The 17,155-nt window shown below is 48.5% G+C and overlaps 2 protein-coding genes and 1 pseudogene across 3 annotated transcripts in view; 2 read left to right on the forward strand and 1 right to left on the reverse strand.

Moving 5' to 3' along the window:
* Positions 1 to 3,482, forward strand: part of SMURF1 (SMAD specific E3 ubiquitin protein ligase 1) — a 43,448-nt gene extending 39,966 nt beyond the window's left edge. Inside the window, exons 16-18 of one of the 2 annotated variants that reach the window (XM_050905753.1) lie at positions 1,426 to 1,627; positions 2,448 to 2,532; positions 3,244 to 3,482. In XM_050905753.1, coding sequence (XP_050761710.1) covers positions 1,426 to 1,627; positions 2,448 to 2,532; positions 3,244 to 3,343 — 387 coding nt within the window. In that variant the 3' untranslated portion in view covers positions 3,344 to 3,482. The remainder of the gene's footprint in view (positions 1 to 1,425; positions 1,628 to 2,447; positions 2,533 to 3,243) is intronic. The other variant, XM_050905754.1, reaches the window with a different exon arrangement.
* Positions 3,483 to 9,884: 6,402 nt separating this feature from the next.
* LOC127022547 (urotensin-2 receptor-like) lies at positions 9,885 to 11,097 on the reverse strand (annotated as a pseudogene).
* Positions 11,098 to 15,013: 3,916 nt separating this feature from the next.
* Positions 15,014 to 17,155, forward strand: part of RNF216 (ring finger protein 216) — a 77,474-nt gene continuing 75,332 nt past the window's right edge. Inside the window, 1 exon segment of the mRNA XM_050905813.1 lies at positions 15,014 to 15,072. The gene's annotated coding sequence lies outside the window, so the exon portion shown is untranslated.

Below are 17,155 nucleotides of genomic sequence, written 5' to 3' on the forward strand. Positions count from 1 at the left end.
AAACAAACCCACAAAACTTATTCCAAGTTATATACCAGAAAGCTGTGTATTTGTTTAACAAACCCTTTTTGGGTTATTCTAGACGTTCTTTAGGTTAACATTATTGAGAGGGCTACTTAAACAGGGAAAGACAAATACACCATGTTGTCTAACCAAGGACTAATGCTCAAAGCAGGTGGTCTGAGCAGGGAAGGAGTACTGCAAGTTTGAGGAATTGTTGGCAAGACCTAACGTGTTATCCACTCCAGAACTTGTTTTCTTCAGTAACTGTTTTCATGCATGGCTGTTTCTATATGCACATAGGGCATGGTTTACAGGGACTAAAATAGAAATGTAGAACATATAGAAAAGAAATGAATTAAATGTCTTCTCATTTAATCCTGAGGTGCAGAATTCTACCTCTTAAAATAATTCCTGTTATAGCAATTTTTCCTCTGTTTTTGCCTTTTTAAAAAAATAAGGCAATCTGTGGAATATCAACCATTTGTGGTATTGGAAGCACTAGCTTCATGCTAGTTGTTCGTGCATACTGATTAATCCCATGAAGTTATTGCATTCCATTTGCTAGCTGCTTGAAAAGGCAGATTAAAAATCCATTAAATATTTCAATACTGTCTACGTCAGAACAGTCACAACTGTCCTAATAATGTAAATGAGCGTAAGCGGGTGCTGTCTTGGTGGCACAAAAAGGCAGCTGCTAAACGGTAGCTCTCAGAAATGTGATCCTCAATATGAAATATTAGGGGAAATTTAGAATATGACACACATTTTGTTTGGAGTGATGAAGTTTTCTCTATGCCATTTATTTGTCATTGCCAGGGGAGGTGGTTAGATTCATGGCCAGCAGTGACTTCCTTTTACAGTATGTTGCAACTTGGTATCATCTAGAAAAGAAATTGAAGTAATATGTCTGGTCTGTGTCAGAGCCTCTCACAAACGACATCAGAACACAGATGAAAAGTTTCTGTAGTTTGTTGTGGAACAACAAACCAACTAGGATGTTACCATAAACCAAGCAGGATTCTGTCGTAGTTGGTGTTGGCACCTCTAGGACAAACCTGCATCAGGACAATGACGTTGTGTAGTGCAGCCTTCTTCCAAGTCTGTGCTGTACCCTCGTAAAGATATGCTGTACTTTTCAGGTAGCACAGATTTAACGAAGCAGGTCTTGAATGGGCTTCTGACTCTAGTTTCTTGTGAAAATTCTAGTTCTGGTAAGGGTACTCCTTGGCCTCAGTTTCATTGCAGTTAAACGGGAGAGATTTACGGCCTCTTCTAAACTGTTTTGGAGTGTTACCTTGCACCAAAAAGGTGGTTCAAGCGCGTGAAGAATGCTAGGCTTCGTGAAATGGTTGGATGTATGTTTTTATAGCTGCAAACCCGAAATGACTCTGAATGTTAAAGCGTTTTCTAATCCTTTAACAGCTAATCATAGGAGGTCTGGATAAGATAGACCTGAATGACTGGAAGTCAAACACACGTCTAAAGCACTGCATGGCAGATAGCAATATTGTGAAGTGGTTCTGGCAAGCAGTGGAAACATTTGATGAAGAAAGAAGGGCAAGGCTGCTGCAGTTTGTGACGGGTTCGACGCGTGTCCCACTTCAAGGTTTCAAGGCTTTACAAGGTGACTGATGTGGAGACCGAGTTAATCTGCGGTGGGAGAAAGAGATAAAAATCGTGTGGTATTTACTAGCCCCTTGTAAAATATCAGCGTATTACTGGATAACTCAAGCACTTACAAACTTTAGATCCCAAGAGCGGTTTTACGTTTGTCCGCAGCTCTGCTGATGGCGAACACTTAAGCCCTTGCTGATAGTGATAGAAGCTGGTAAATCTGTCATCGTGTAGCGCTTTGACTGGTGTCAATATTAGCTTATCAGTCTCCTACAACTCTGGACTGATGTTAAAATCATTGCATGTAAGCACGTGCATGATTATAGAGCTGACCGAACAACTTTTTGACATGAGAATTGTATTCCCTTCATTGTTTGGCAACAAACCATTAGACTTTAAGACAAGTTCCTGAAAATTGCAGTTTTTGTCATCAGAAAAGGTGGCAGTGTCCTAGCCTGTTGTGATTCTTCTGATAACATTCCATCTGTGGCCGACAATAAACTGATGTTCAAAATTAAAATATATAGTTCTGTTTTACAAGGAAACCTTCTTGCACTTAAGTCTTTTCATTTTTGAAGATGCAACTTTGTTAATATAAAATTTAGCAGCTTTCCAAAATTCCAGTCTGCAAATTAACTGTCATGAACAGCCCTATCGCTTCTGCCGTCCCTTCATCAGCTGCAAATCTGATCTTACAGATTTAGCCTATGACATACTTATGTTTGCAGCTGGAACTGTAATTTTCTCTCTTGCCTTTTTATAAGCAGAAAAATTTGTGTGCATGAATGATGTTTTGTTGAAGTGCATTAACTAGAATGTCTGTCTGTAAGGTTCTACAGGCGCTGCAGGACCCAGACTGTTTACCATCCATTTAATAGATGCAAACACAGACAACCTTCCAAAAGCCCACACTTGGTAAGATGAAAACATTCTGCATGTCAGTGCTTGCTTTCCCTTTGTCTTCGTTTAAAGGACTCATCTCTGTTTGTCCTGGGTATGGATTAACCATGTGATATGCATAGATGACTCCAAGTGTGCTCTGCTAGCTTGGAAATATCTGTACTCTGCAGCCAGCAAAATAATCGACTTCTCTTCTTATAGCTTGATTTGTCGTCTATACTGTCTGTGGTTTTTGTTTATCCCATGGATAGCGAGGTGTTTGTGAGAACGACTGACTCACAGCAATGAGTCCTCATGCAGGATTACAAAGAAGAGTTTTCAGATGTAAACTGTAGGAAAAGTGCGCTATTGGTACAGTCCAGGCACGGAACTGCGCTCTTGTACGGAAGTCTCCCTCTGTCAGAGACAGGAAATCATTTCGGCAGCGGCACAGATTGTCTGCAGGCAGAGCAGGGAGCAGGCCTCTCTGAGGTCTTGCTTTATTTGCAAGTCTCCTGCATCTGCCACCTGCCTCCTCCTCCCAAATGCTGCCCTAGTAAGTCACGCATTCCTGCTGCAGTAATACAGTTGTTTTTTATCTTGCCTCCTTTGGCCACTGAAGTGGCTGAGGCTTTCTTCGATTTTTTTTACAAATTCTATCTATATGTAGCTGATCTAGAAATTATTTTTTTTTCCAATAAATATTTTAGATTCATATACTGCAGTGTGTTGTTATTTTACCTCTAGCTTTAACCGGATTGACATTCCGCCTTATGAGTCATACGAGAAGCTTTATGAGAAGCTGTTGACAGCTGTGGAAGAGACATGTGGGTTTGCTGTGGAGTGAAAAAGCAACCAAAGGAAACAGATGCTAGCTCATGGACCACCAAATCAAAAGCTAGAAGAAGCTTGCTGTGAACTTCCTGCTAAGCTGTCTGAAGCATCGGAACTCTAGACAACTTAGAGATGGGGCTGTTTCCCTTCCGCCGCTGGTGGATGAGGGGGGGGGTAGGGGCTTTTGTTGGTGGTTTCCAACTCTGTTTTCTCCCCTTTGTTACAATAACCCCTTCCCTCTTCTTCCATCCCCCATAAAACGAAATGCAGCCAAGTTCAGCATTTGGCTTTGGTTACACAGGATATTCTGCTAGATTTGTAACACATATTGTGATAGGGTCGGTGACCTGTGGGGTTTTTTTTAATAGGAGAATCAAAGTGTAATTAAGAATGAGCTTAAGTTGCTGAGGACTTGCCACTGGTAGGTGTACCTGGTTAGTTTGTCTTAAATCAAGCTTGAGCCCTTGTAGAGTCCGGCAGGTGCAGAGTGTCTGACTGGCACTAGAATTTGCATTGCACATTTTAAACACCTGTTTAAAAAATAAACTTCTAGCAGAAAATACCTCCATATGAACACTTAACTGAAAGGTAAAGAAATCCAAGTTCTGCCTTAGCAGGAAGCTCCCAGTGGAAGCTGTGGCTCACCTTGAGAAAAGTGAAGGAATCTGGGACAGCTTAAATGGTATTGTATGATTTCTTTTTGGTTGTCCTGGCTGAAATCTAATTGTTTTGCACATGAAAACAATTATTTCCTCCTGCAGAATTACTTTCCATAGTTCGTTCAGATGTAAGTACCTTGCAGAGAAGCCTTGTAAGGAGGAGACGGAGGATAAAACTCTATTCAATCCCAAAGCTGTGATTTCTGTGCCACTCTCTTTACCCGAGATGTGTTTGTGTGACTTCAAATTCTAAGACTCACATGGAAATCGCTGAAAGCTAACAGAGCAGACTTCTGTTCTGAAGTTTTTGGCCTTGGGAAAGGTTTATTTGGAGGTTGAGGTAAAAGGGTAACTATATAGTGAGTACGTTTTAAATGTTATGGAAAGCTATTGGAAGAATTTATGACTTCAGTTCTGTAGGGATGAAAATTTCTCCAGAGAGCCATATAAGGCTATTTTTTCAAATATCTGAAACTAATATTAAAAGGTTTGTTCTCTAACACATTGCTAAAATGACTTCCCAGGGGAAACAAAAGCAAATCAAATACCTGAATCACTAACATTTTTTCCAGTTTGCACACCAAGATGAGACAGTATTTTAACAAATAACACGGCTTCAGAAAGACCCAGTTATCTATCAGACATGTCTAAACTTAAGTAATGCAGACTTGCTTGTATAGGATTTTTTTCTCTGGCAAGCCTGATTTTTAGAGAGATTCATTACTGAAACATTTAACAGATGTTATGTTTATGGAATAGTGCATTGAAATTCAGCTGTGGGTAAGAGATCGTTCTTAGAAGATGTCTACTGGAATACTTCTATTTTGTCTTTTTTTTAATTGAATTTGATAATAGCTTTAAACTGTGATAGGACAGAAAGTAGACACTTGTCAAAACCCTGGCATCGTTCTCTGTTTTGTTTGTTTGTGGTTTTCTTTTTTCCATTGACCATAATTCTTGTGATTTGTTGTTGGGAGTAAGGATTGCATTGGAGGTGTAAAATTGTACCATATTGTGAGATTTGCACGGGGTAGCTAAAGATGCTCATCCTGCAAGACTGTACAGGAGAGGCGTATTTAGACCCATGTTCTGTAGGAATCTTTTGGCACTTGGGGACCAGCGTCTGCAGTACTGGTTGTTGGGACGTAAATGAAACTATGGGGCTCTTTTGCAGAAAAGAGAGGAAATGCAACTGTCGGCAGACAAGCATCTCTACGGTCTTGGGCTGAGTAGCAGAATCCCCACAGCCCTGGCTTGATTGCAAAATGGCTGTGAAGTTGTACCTGTTCATAGAGTGTATTTAATCCTTTCAGTACGTTTGAATGTGCAATAAACCAGTCAGATAGGAAAAATGCAAAATGGATTATTGCCCAAAAGCTTTGCATGCAGTCTCATGTGGATTTTTCACTAAAAGAGTTTAAAAAAAACAGATACTAAAGCCCACCACTGACAGAAATCCTATCACACAAGCTCTACATGCAGCACAGCTGGCTCAGTAAAAACCAAGCGAGGTGAAGGTAAAGGCCCTTGATTTGGAGATCTATAGGTCAAGTAGCTTTATGTCAATGACACAGTTGACATATGATAGTTCCTAATGTCTTTGCTAGGTCAGTGTTTTATTGAATGCACAAAATAAGAATAGGCAAGGATTGTTGTTTTGAAAAGTCCGTCTGTTTTTTGCTGTATTTAAAAGCCCTTGTCAAGGTACCTCCTCCATGCTGACAGTAACGAGAATGGGGCGCTGTCTTTTTAATTATTTCAGTTCTCTTTTAAACAGCTTCACCACCTCTCCCATCGTGTTGTCTTTGCAATTTTGTGCCACTTCAGCGACGACGAAGACATTTTTTTGTATTGTTCTGCACGTGCATTTGAGGCAGGCCTTAAAGCTGGTTGGGTGGAGGGAGGAAAATAAAGAAGCGAGGCAGAATGGGTTTTGAGCGATGGCTTGTTCTTCCTGTGGCTGGTTTCAAGGCCAGGGAAGGATGAAACGCAAAGAAGAGTTTGCATGGCTTGAGCCATTGACTCTCTGAGGTCTCGGGAGCTGCTCGGATAACCTCAGCTGCCTGAATTTGCGTGTTCGTTCCCACTTGGTCTGCCAGCACTCGAACTGGTTGTTACTTCTCAAACTTGCCCAAAGAATAACATCGAGTCTGGTGTTCATTTTGTCGTTACCCGTTCCACCTTGTACATGGATACTCTTGGATCTGACCTGAAGGAAATACAAGGTACAGTGTGTCTTTTGTTCCTGTCCTCAAGGCAAACCTAAAAGCTGGTCCATTGGCACAGACCTTCAGTGCTTGCCCTGATACTGCTCATCAGCCTACACTATATATGCTCAGGGATGTAGGAAACCACCACTTCGCTCGTGTTTTAAATCGGGAAGAAACGAGACTGTTTTATGAATGTTAGCGTTAACTTGGGCATTATGTTAGACGAGACCCTGCTTCAAAAAGGCTGCTCGAAGCTCCAGATGGTGAAATCGGCGTTTGCTCAGCAGTATGTACTTAGTTCAAGTCGAGGTGGTTATGAAATCCAACAGATTTTGTAAATTAGTGATCCAGCCACCGGGCGCTCTGGAGCCGGTGCCCAGGTTCAGGGCTGTGTGGCACAGCAAGTTCCCAGAAACACAGTATGGATCTGTTTTTAATTTGTTAATTTTTTTGTTCCTCAACCACTTTATAATGTATTTTTTTAATTTATTATTTTGTAATGTCATGTTTAAGTATTGCTGCTATCCTTGTTATTCTTCCCACTGTTTTTATTGCAGATTTATTTTGTGAAAGTTGTACACTAATGTTTCATTTTATGTCTAAATCAAAGTATTTAAAGAAATACTAGTTCTATTTAATGTGGTTATGGAACCAGCTGGAATAAACAGTGATTGTATAGTAGGCTGGACCCAGGAGGTCATGTTCATTTTTGTTACATATGCAATAAACTCACAACTTTAAACTCTTGGTATCCACCATTTTGTTTGTTAAAATATTTATGGAAGTCACAGGAAAATTGATACGCTCATAATTAAAGAGTGTGGTAGTGCTGTGCTGTGCTTAGCTGGAAATGGGGGGGGGTGGAGGATAAAGGCAGAGTGTTAAAGGCAGCAACAAAAGTATTTCTGTTACTGAAAATGGCGTAGCATTACAAAATAGCGAGTGAGGTTAAAAAAAAACCCCGGTTTGTTTGACAGACCCAGCGTTCGGCGTGGTGAAGCTGTCCTGGTGTTAGCACTGGTCTCTCATGAATATTGAGCATCAGTGTTTGCTCACAAAACTGGCTCACTCTTTTCTGGGTACCGGCACCTCTGCGGTGGGATTGTGGTTGTGGTAGCTAACTCAGTGGTCAAGGTATGGAAATGCAACTGATTTAACAGATTTATACGGACTGCCCAGATAAAACTCCTCCTTTCCAGGTAGAACGCTTCGTTTCATTCATTCTTTAACTGATTCATTACCAGCCTTTATCTTTTTCCCTTCTTGTTATTTGTCCTGTTACTTTTCCGAAACCTCAGTTTTCATGAAAGAAATTACAATCCCCTCCTTAGTGAGAGCTGGAGAAAGATTCATTAATGCTGATGAACCGCTGCTTTCCTGTTTGCTTGGTTTTTCTAATTAGTGTTTTGCAAGTGGAGAAAGACAGGTACGAGTCTGAGGACGGTGCTGGCAGTGATCAGTCAGTGCTCCCTATCAGGGTGTGCGCTGCAGCAGAGCCTTCCCTCTCTAAAGCTGAAAGACAGGAGTTCTTTAATCTGTGCATATTTTATTTAAAAAAAAAAGGGGGGGGCACACAATTCAGTAATGTTTTTTATTCTTTGAGTAACTTCACAATATGATCGAATGCATTAATATATAATGAGCAAATGACTGGGGAGCCAGTTTCGCCCACCCCCTCATTTCAGCCAGCAGCAGGGACTGAACAATTTCTGCTTGATTCGGAGCAAGAAATGCTGTCGGTCCTTCAGTGCTCTGTCAAACGCTGGTCCTGCTTTGTGTTTAATGAATACTTTTTGTGAAGTATTCCCGATTTCTGGTATCCTTTTGGTATGCAGACATAGCTAAGAGAGAGGAGGATTCCTGCAGCCTGCTCCAGTGGATGTGGTATGCTGGAGAGGGGTTGCTGTAGGACTTCTGCGCTATGTGTACTTTTTGAAAACACGATAAAAAAATTAATACTTCTCTTAGGAAATCTTACAGAGCTCAAGGAATTGGCTGTCTCGTTTATGGAAGCTTGGCAAGTCAATTAAATTCCTCAAGTTAAATTTTCCAGTCTCTGCCTCTTTCTGCAGGAGGTACAAAACCAGACTGTGAGCAGGAGCACTGGTCTTGAGTGGCAATTTCTTTTCTGATTTATGGTGATGCTCCTGTGTCCCAGGCACTCTGCCTGCTTGGGGAAAGACAGCCCCTGCCCAGTAGTATGTGCTTTAAAAAGGCACGGCAGAATGGGTTTTAATTCACAAGCAAATCTCTTTATATTTTCTGTTGGTGCTTTACAGTTTGATGCTTCCCTTTTCAGCCTTTCTTCACATTGGCATAGGGCAAATCTAAAACCCCAAAGCTTTGCCAATAAACAATGACAGACAAAATCCTTTCAGGTGGCGGGGGGGGATGGAGGGCAGGAGGAGAGGATGCTGCCTCTCTTTCTGATGATGCTAATTTGAAACAAGATCAAACAAGATGAGGAGGGGAGGTTATACATTTACAGAACCCCTTTCTGCAATCTCACAGCTACTTGCTGGATGGATGATGGAAACAACGCCCACCTCTCCTGCGGACCCTCTCCCAGCCTTGGCCGCAGCGTTATTTTGTTCCTTATATCCCTCTAGAGAACGAGAGCCCCTGACACGGGACCAGGATGCCGCTCCGTTGCACAGACACGTCATGCAAGAAAATCCGCCTGGATTGCTCGTGGCTGGATGCAAGATGGAGGGGAAGGAGGTTGGGCGCCAGCAGGTTGAGAAGGACACAGGTTTTCTCGCCCCACAGCCTGGCTTTTATGGCCTGCAGAAGAGGGGTGTTTCGGGGGGGGGGGGGGTGTGAGCGTGGCTTCACAGACGGCCGCAGGAGAGTCGCGCCAAGTTTTGCTGATCTCTGTCCCAGATTCGGAAGCAGTTGGCACCCGGAACGGAGGGCAGGCTGCGGCTGGAAACAACATGGCTGAGCCACAGCGGTCCCTGTGCAGGGAGCGGGGAGAGAAATGTTCCTGGAGGGCCGGGGAAAGCCTGGCACGGGTTGGGGTATTTGGCCAGGTTTTAGGAGAAGATCTGCGAGAGAAACCTTCTGGATGTGGTGATGAGGCGGAAAAGATAAGCAAGCAACGTGAGTCTTGCTGGTGCAGCTTGGTCTCTTCTACAGAGATAACCCTGGTCAGAGAGCTACCGTACGTTGCATCTTCCTGGGCTGGTGTGAAGCATTTGGTCTGGGAGATTTTGAAATTAAATTTTAATTGGATGCTGATTAAACGAGCCTGGCTGCCTCTCCCGATTCCGGTCTTGGACACAGCCAGGCAAGACCTGCCATCGAAGTCCCGCGGGGGTCGGGTCCAGGAGCACGTCTTGGCCCCGCTGACCCCGAGGGGAGGTGGCCGGCGATGCCTGGCTTGGTCAGCTTTTCCTGAGCGTGCCGAGGACGCGCGAGACCGATGCTGTGTATCTCGGTACGGATCTGGAAGGGGCAGTGACGGTGACGTGTCTGCACGATGCGGATCTGGGCTGGATGCTCCGATGGGTAGATCTGCTCGGTCTGGCTCTGCAGGAGGATAGCAAGCGAACGTCCTTTATCCAAAGGGACCGATCCCTGCTGTCTGACGTGGGCTGCGTTTAGTGTCACCGGGTGCCTGTACTGTCCTCTGACACAGCCTCTGGCAATAAACTAGTTCTCAAAAGAGCTCCTAGATAAAAACTTAACTGCGAGAAAGACGTTTAGCAAAAGGCTCAGGGCGAGTTCAGTGATCAGAGCCGCCCTGCCGCAGGGGAGCCGACTTTTATCCTTTTGTTTATTACCGTACTCGATAGCTCTTGCCGGCCTCACGCAGGCGGGAACAGCACCGTGTCCCCCGGCAGAAAGGCTTAACCCGATGGCACACCGGCGTGTAAGATGGGCACCCACCTCTCACAGGGAGCACCCGTCCTCTCCAGAGCCCCCTGGGAGCCGGGTGATGGCTGGGGGGGACACACCGGGGGCCGGGCAGGCTTGTGGCAGCCTGGTGCCAGCTCCACAGGTACTCACTGTAATCTTTGGAGAGCAGCGTGTAGAGGAAGGGGTTGAGGCAGCCGTTGCTGTAGGCCTGGCAAGTCACGAGGAAGTTGATGGGGATGATGGTGGTGCCACCCCGGTCCCCCTGCCCGTACCAACAGATGCTGAAGAGCTGCCACAGCCAGAAGGGCAGGAACCAAGTCCAGGACACAGGACCTTCTGCCTGGGACGTCAGCGGGTTTCCTCGGTGCTGAGAACAAGAGCCCGCTGGGACCTCCAGCAGGTCCTAGCCAGCTTGGTGTACAAGCAGCAGATGATGATGCCCGGGGCGAGGATGCAGGTGTTGAAGAGGATGGTGAGATACACCCCGTAGGTCCCCATCCACCATGTGGGGTGGCACATACGCTTGGTCACCCCGGCACGGTGGCTGGTGCGCAGGTCGACGAGGATCATGGCCGGGAGGGTGAGGAGGAAGGCCACCAGCCGTGCCAGGCAGGTGACCGCCCGCCGGTGGTCCCTCAACCCGCGCAGGGTGTCCAGAGGCCTGATGACGGCCAGGTAGTGCTCAGTGCTCATGATGGTGAGGATGAAGATGCTGGCCTGCATGGTGAGGAGGTCGAGGCTGAAGAGGATCCTGCAGCCCAGGTCTCCGAAGTACCAGTCCCGCGCAAAGTACGTGCAGACCACGAAGAGGATGGTGGGTAAGTACAGGAGATCGGCCAGGGCCCCGGTGACGATGTACACGTACATGGAGCCAGTGCACCTCATGGAGCCGTGGTGACCACCAGCGTGTAGATGTTTCTCACCACCCCAACCGCGCACGTGGTGGCCAGGATGCAGCCGAGGAAGGAGGTGACCAAGAGGTCGCTGGCGCTTTCGGAAGAGGTGTTGGGCTGGGGGGTGGCATTTTCGGGTGGCATTTTCAGGGTGGCAGGGCACCGAGATGCACGTGCTCGGCTCCATCCTCCCTCGCCGAGAGCCGCCCCAAGGGAGCTCTTCTGGAGAAAATCCTGAGCTGCAGAAGCGGGAGCTGCCGGCTGAGCCATCCCGGCGATGAGCCGGCAGTGGGACGGGGTGGCAGCAGCAGCAGCAGCAGCAGCTCTGCTCCGACGAGCGCCGCTCTCCCCGGCACTGCCTGGAAAAGCCATTTGCCTTCCCCACACGCAGCGAGGGGGGGACCAGCCTCAGTGGAGGTGGGATTTGTCCCTCTGCCCTCGTGGCAGGGATGCCGCGGACGCCCCAGCCACCCACCAGCCCTTCCCGCTGCCCCTGGGCACCTGCCTTGCTCCTTCCGTAATGTGCATTGCTGCAGACGGATCATTTTCTATGAGATTTGTTTTTAATTACTATTCTTTTTTATTTTTACCCATCTCCCGGGTGTCTCCAGGTCTGCGGTGCTGGTTTGACCTTGGACTAGGAGGCTTCGTGGGAGCGGGATGTGGCCCAGCCCTCGCCCTCCCCAGGGGGCTCAGCTCCCCGTGACCAGGTATCAAAGGAGAAATTAATGTCATCAAAAATTCACAGCGGTGTCTTGTCCCCAAAGCTGCTCTGTCCCATGGCTGGGCAGGGAGGGGGCAAGGGTTGCTGGATTTTGAGGGCATCCTTGGGATGGCAACCGGCCCCCACCGATGCGGTGCTGGGAAGGAGGCAGCTCAAGGGTCCCAGGAAGGTGAGAAGAAGAGTCCATGGACCAGCTTGGGTCCTTATGAGCAACATATGGGAAACAGAAAGCTCCTGGCTTCACCCATGCTTTGGGGCTGAATTAGAAACGTCGGTGATGGAGGAAAGAAAGGCATCCTGGTCCACAGGCAACGAGGGCGCAGAGAGCCCCACGGCTCTGTTCTAGAGCCACTTTGCACCCCAAACCCACAATTTAACACCTCCAAAGGCAGCAGGGCCCTTGCAGGGGATCACCCCGGGGTCTGGCTCCCAGCCCACAAGGATGGCCGGGCCCTCTGCACGGGTTTCCCTTCCAGCAGCTTAACCACCGCAGCGGGAGGGGACCTGCACCACCACCCCCCCACCACCCATGGCAGAGCACCCCATAGGGGACCTGCACCCCGTAAGGGACCTGACTCCCTCCCCCAGCAGAGCACCCCACAGGGGACCTGCACCCCGTAAGGGACCTGACTCCCTCCCCCGGCAGAGCACCCCATAGGGGGCCTGCACCCCATAGGGGAACTGACCCCCCACCCATAGCAGAGCGCCCCCACCCATGGGAAACACGTGCAGCTCCTCGCCCCGCCCCTTCCCCTCAGGCCCCGCCCACTCCCCCGAAAACACTGACCGCCCGGAAGGGGGCGGGGCGGGGCTGCCTGGAGGACCGCCCTCCCCCCCCCCGCCTCTATGGTAGGTTTGCCGAGACGGGACAGCTCGGGCCGCCCGTCTCTCCCTCGCCGCTCTCCGCTCCCCGCCGCTCTTCTCTATGGTGCGGGGCGGTGCGGTCACGTGGGGCGGGCAGGCCGGAAGGAGCCGGGCAGCGGCGGCTAAATGAAGCGGGGCCGGAGGGGCGGCGCGGGGGCGGACGGGCCCGGTGAGTGCTGGCCGCGGGCCTCACCCGCGGGCCCGGGCTGCGGTCTCTGCATCCCGGGCGGGGCGGGAGAGAACGGCGGTAACCGGGCGGCGGGGGAGGGGCTCGGTCCGGACGCCGGGGTTCACGCTGCGGCTCCCCGCCTCGTCCCCTGGGCCTCGCCCGCCCCTTCGGTGGGGGGGGGTCGGTCGCTGCAGCCGGCTGGAGTCGTGCCTCGCGTGTCCGTCCCCCCCCTCAGGGCCGGGTCCTTCCCCCCGACCCTTGCCCTCAGGGCCGGAGTCGTCGTCGTCGTCGTCGTGGTGTGTCGTCCTCCCCGCCTCGGTCCGTTCTCCCCCTCCCCGGGGCCGGCCCCGCTCCCTTCTCCCTCCCGCGGAGTCAGTGGCTGGCCCCGGTGAGGCCCTCACCTCCCTCCTGGCCCTGGGGTCCTGCTGAAGTCCCGGTGTGTGTGTGTCCCCCCCCAACAGGGAGGTGAAGAGGGTGGGGGGCACCCAGGTACAATGTCCCGGCGCTGCTCTCTGTGGGCTCTCTTCACCGGCTCGTTTCAGGTACCCTGGGCTGCGTGTTTATACTGGGGAAGAAAAATAGCGTCGGCTCCGGAGCTGGTGGGGAAAGGTGGATATAAGCTTGTTCTTCTCTTCCGACCCCCGTCTTGTTGTGGAAACACTTGGTGCCGTTGGGACATCTTGACATTTCAGGCATCTGCTGTGGGAGCTGCTGCAGAAAAGGAACCCGAAACACAGCTGTCCTCAGAGTTGAGGGATCTGTGTAAGAGATACTCCTCCTCCTCCTCTTCTCCTCTCTCTCTATTGATTTGAGTGCTAGCTCAGCTTGGTGGGAGAGAGCAAACGCTGGAAGCGCTAACATACATGGCGTTTATATAATGGACGTGTCTGATGGGTGTTTCTGCCTCTGGAGCCGTGCTCGTTCCCCCCGAATGGCTGGAGGAAGGCCAGGGTTTCACCAAAGTATTCTGAGAGTGAAGAGCCGCAGCTGACTCCAGCGTGCGTGTGAAGAGAGGAGCGTGAGCTCGCCCAGGCCGCGCTCCCGCACGCCGGTTTGGGATGGGCGAAATGTAGGTCAGCTTAAAAAGTCGCCGTCGTCTCGTGGATCCGCTGGCTTTGCAGCTGCGCTCGCTGGAACCCCTGTGCGGCCATTGGGCGGATAACGGCCGCTTGCGCCTGCGAGTCTGGCCCGGGAGGTTTTTCTTTTCATCTCACCTTTTGCTTTATGACCTGAAGCGTTGTCTTCAGATGTCTTCTAATACCTTATCTTAGAGTCTTATGGAATAATACTTATACCGAAACATAGCTTTTATATGAGTAAGTTTAGTTGTCAGTGTTTCTATGCAGCTTCCGTACTGCTCGTCAAGCAAGGTTCAGTTTCTTACGTGAGGTGTTACGGTTCGGTCACTGGTTTGAGACCTCCGATGCTTTAAAAAAGAAAAGCTGATGTTGCTGCTGTGCAGTTTTATTTCCATTATCGAGGTCAAATGCTGAGGGACTGTAACTCGGCTGTCTGTGTACTTTTCACAGCGTCTCTTTTTGTGTTTCTTTTCCAGCTTACTGCCTGCCACACAGAACAGCAGACTCTTCTTGCTGTATTTCGGGCAGCAATCCTAAAAGCAATAGCTAATTGCCTTGGTGGCTGAAAGGGACGGGCGGCCTTAGTGCTAAGACCTACGAGCAGAGTTCTGTGTCTCTATTCTGTCTCTGTGGTGGTTGATTCCTCTTTCTTACAATTTCTGCTATCTCGATTGATGTACTTAGGAGCTGTTGCAGGGTTCCAGTGGTAGCAATGGAGGAGAAGGCAGGCGTCCCCCATCAGGTGGATAGACTGGACTTTGCATGCTCAGTTATAAAGTGGCATCGTGCTGCTTCCAGAGAGGATGGCATAAGAGCTTTTTCCCTCCAGCGACCTGTTTGGAAGGTGAGGGGGGATGTTTGAGACCCATCATTCTGCAGACCCAAATTTTGAGCAGGTTCTGGTACATCCCTGTACAGGTGCTGGGCCGTAGGAGCGTGCAGCACAAACCGTATGGTGGAACCCGTTTTCTTTAGGACTAGTAGAATTGCAAGGACAGCTTTTAATTACAGAACTGTGGGATTTACGGCTTTAATCTGAGCTTTTCATTTCTAGGATGAATGCCGTGCAAAAGTTCCACTGCCTTACATCAGGCCTTTTGATATTGTAAACATCTTAATAGATTTCATGTGCTGGGTGTCTGCATGGTGTGACTGGATGTTAATAAACAATCGTCTTGACAGGAGTTTGTGCCTGGAATACCAAGACTTGGGAAAGGACTCAGACCCACTTCCTGAAGAAGATCTGTACACACATTCAGCCCGCCTGGTAGTGCTACATTTTGGTAATGGGCCTTCTTCCATCTCTTTTTCTTTCCTTCCTAGGATGTTTTCCTGTCAGCCTGGCTGCAGGCATCCTTCTCGGGCAACTGCATAAGTTAGGGCACGAATAACAGTGCCTGGGAGGGCTGTTGGGGCAGGCTTTACTGATGATAAGGTACATTCTGGTTTCCAGCAGGGTGCTGGTGGCCTGTTCCTGGGCTTGTGTTTCAGAAACTGCCTCGGAAGTCCAAATTCCTGGGTAGTCCATGCTTTGCCTGAGAATGCAGTGGGCGTTAGTGCTGCCGGCGAGCTACAATCGCTGGCAGTGTGACTTGTGCTTTGAAATTGGACACAAATCGCTCAAAAGTCCTGTGGCAAAAATAGGTGGAGCGAGCACGCAACTCCGGCGACTTCGGCGCAGCTGGAGAGAGGCAGGAAGCATATCTCGGGGGCCAGGAGCTGATTAGCAAGCCTGAGTCGCACAAACCCATGTGAGAGAGCCGTGGAGCCCTTTGGGTGTGTTTTCGTGCCGGCTGGAAGAAGTTCCCATTCATTAATTTGGAATGGGTGTCTTATTTTTATTTATTTCTTTTTAAAGTCATTGTGAGTGGTTTACTGTGTCATAGCGCCGGCAGCTCGGCGCGGTGATGAGTGTCGGGGCTTGCCGCTGGCTGCATTCTTTTCGGGACAGTCAGAACTACGCCACTAATTCCTCTCGTCAGAAGCTTGGGGTTTTTTTTGCACGTGGATTTGGTCTGGAGATATTTTAAGTCTAAATTTAAATTATTGAATTCAGACATTTTCTTAACTACTTAAAGGAGAGGCACTAATAGTCTCAGAAGTCTGTGTGTGCGCTAAAATAATAGTGTTGTGTATTGCCTGCCTTGGTCGATGGGTGGGCTTTTGAAGCTGCTACATGTAACTTCAATTACTCTCGGTAGGATCTAACCCTGGTGGGGTAGGTGCCTTTTTTTAATACAGTGAGCAGTGGAAGGTGTGAAACGTGCAGCTGACTCGGGACGCTAGCTATCTTCCAGTACCAGCCCAGGAGATAAGGTTATCTGTGTACTGACATGATAGTTCCTGTGTTTGAAATTCAGCTAAATAACGTGCTGATCAGCATTAGTCTGACGAGAAGTAGAGCGGTTTTGTTTTAAGCAGGTTACTGGGACAGGGAAATCTGGGAAACTGGGGAGGGGTAGGCAGGGAGAACAGGAAAAAGAGAAAAAGGCCACTTAGCAGTGTCCTGGTGGCTTGAATAAGTTATCCTTGCCAAAGCACTGAGATGTGAGATAATAAGGAATGTTTTACTGAGCTGGGATAATCTCACTCTCAGCAGCCTTCATGTTGCTTTTATAGAATTTCAGGTTTATTTTGGAATATCTCAGGCGTGATGTTTTTCCTCTGGGTCAGTGCTTAAGAGCTTGCGGTGGTTTTAAATTCATAATGATCCTTGAGAAAGCTCAATTCCTGAGGACTAGAAATCATATTCCTGCTGAATGACACCTTTCTCCTAATTACCAGCGCTGCTGTGGTTCCTTCCCCGTGTTCGTGAGGGGAACTGTCAGTGCCCGATTAAGTGGAAAAAGCATTGAGCTTTGGGGAAAGATTTCAACACGGGGCAGCTGCTACCCCGAGTCATGATGCCATCTCATAGTGTTTCTGACCCAGGTCTCGGGGAATTTAAATTAAGTGTGGCTTCCTCGCTGGCTTTGGGGGAGCCCGACTCCTTTGCTGATGCTGACGGTGCTTGTCTGTTCACAGGGTGACTTTTGGAGGCTGTCGTCGTCACTTGTAACGAGAAGCAAAGTTGATAAGCTGAAATAAATCTGGGAGTGTATGTAGGTGTCAGGGTGACCTGAAATGTTTTCAGTTGGCTTCTGAGGACAAGTGCTGTATTGCTCACGCTTGGTCTGCTTCCTTCTGTAAGGAGGCCAAGCTACTGTTTGCATTATTTAGATAAACATTTGGACAAGATCTGTGGAGGCATCATGTGATATTACTCTGTAGTATAAGGTGATCAGGATTTGTACTGGCTAGAATCTTTGTTTGGGGAATATAGGGATGGAAAATGGCCTCAAGTAATATACACAAGGCTCCTGTACT

The sequence above is a fragment of the Gymnogyps californianus genome, chromosome 15 (assembly GCF_018139145.2).
Source record: "Gymnogyps californianus isolate 813 chromosome 15, ASM1813914v2, whole genome shotgun sequence".
Taxonomy (NCBI): domain Eukaryota; kingdom Metazoa; phylum Chordata; class Aves; order Accipitriformes; family Cathartidae; genus Gymnogyps; species Gymnogyps californianus.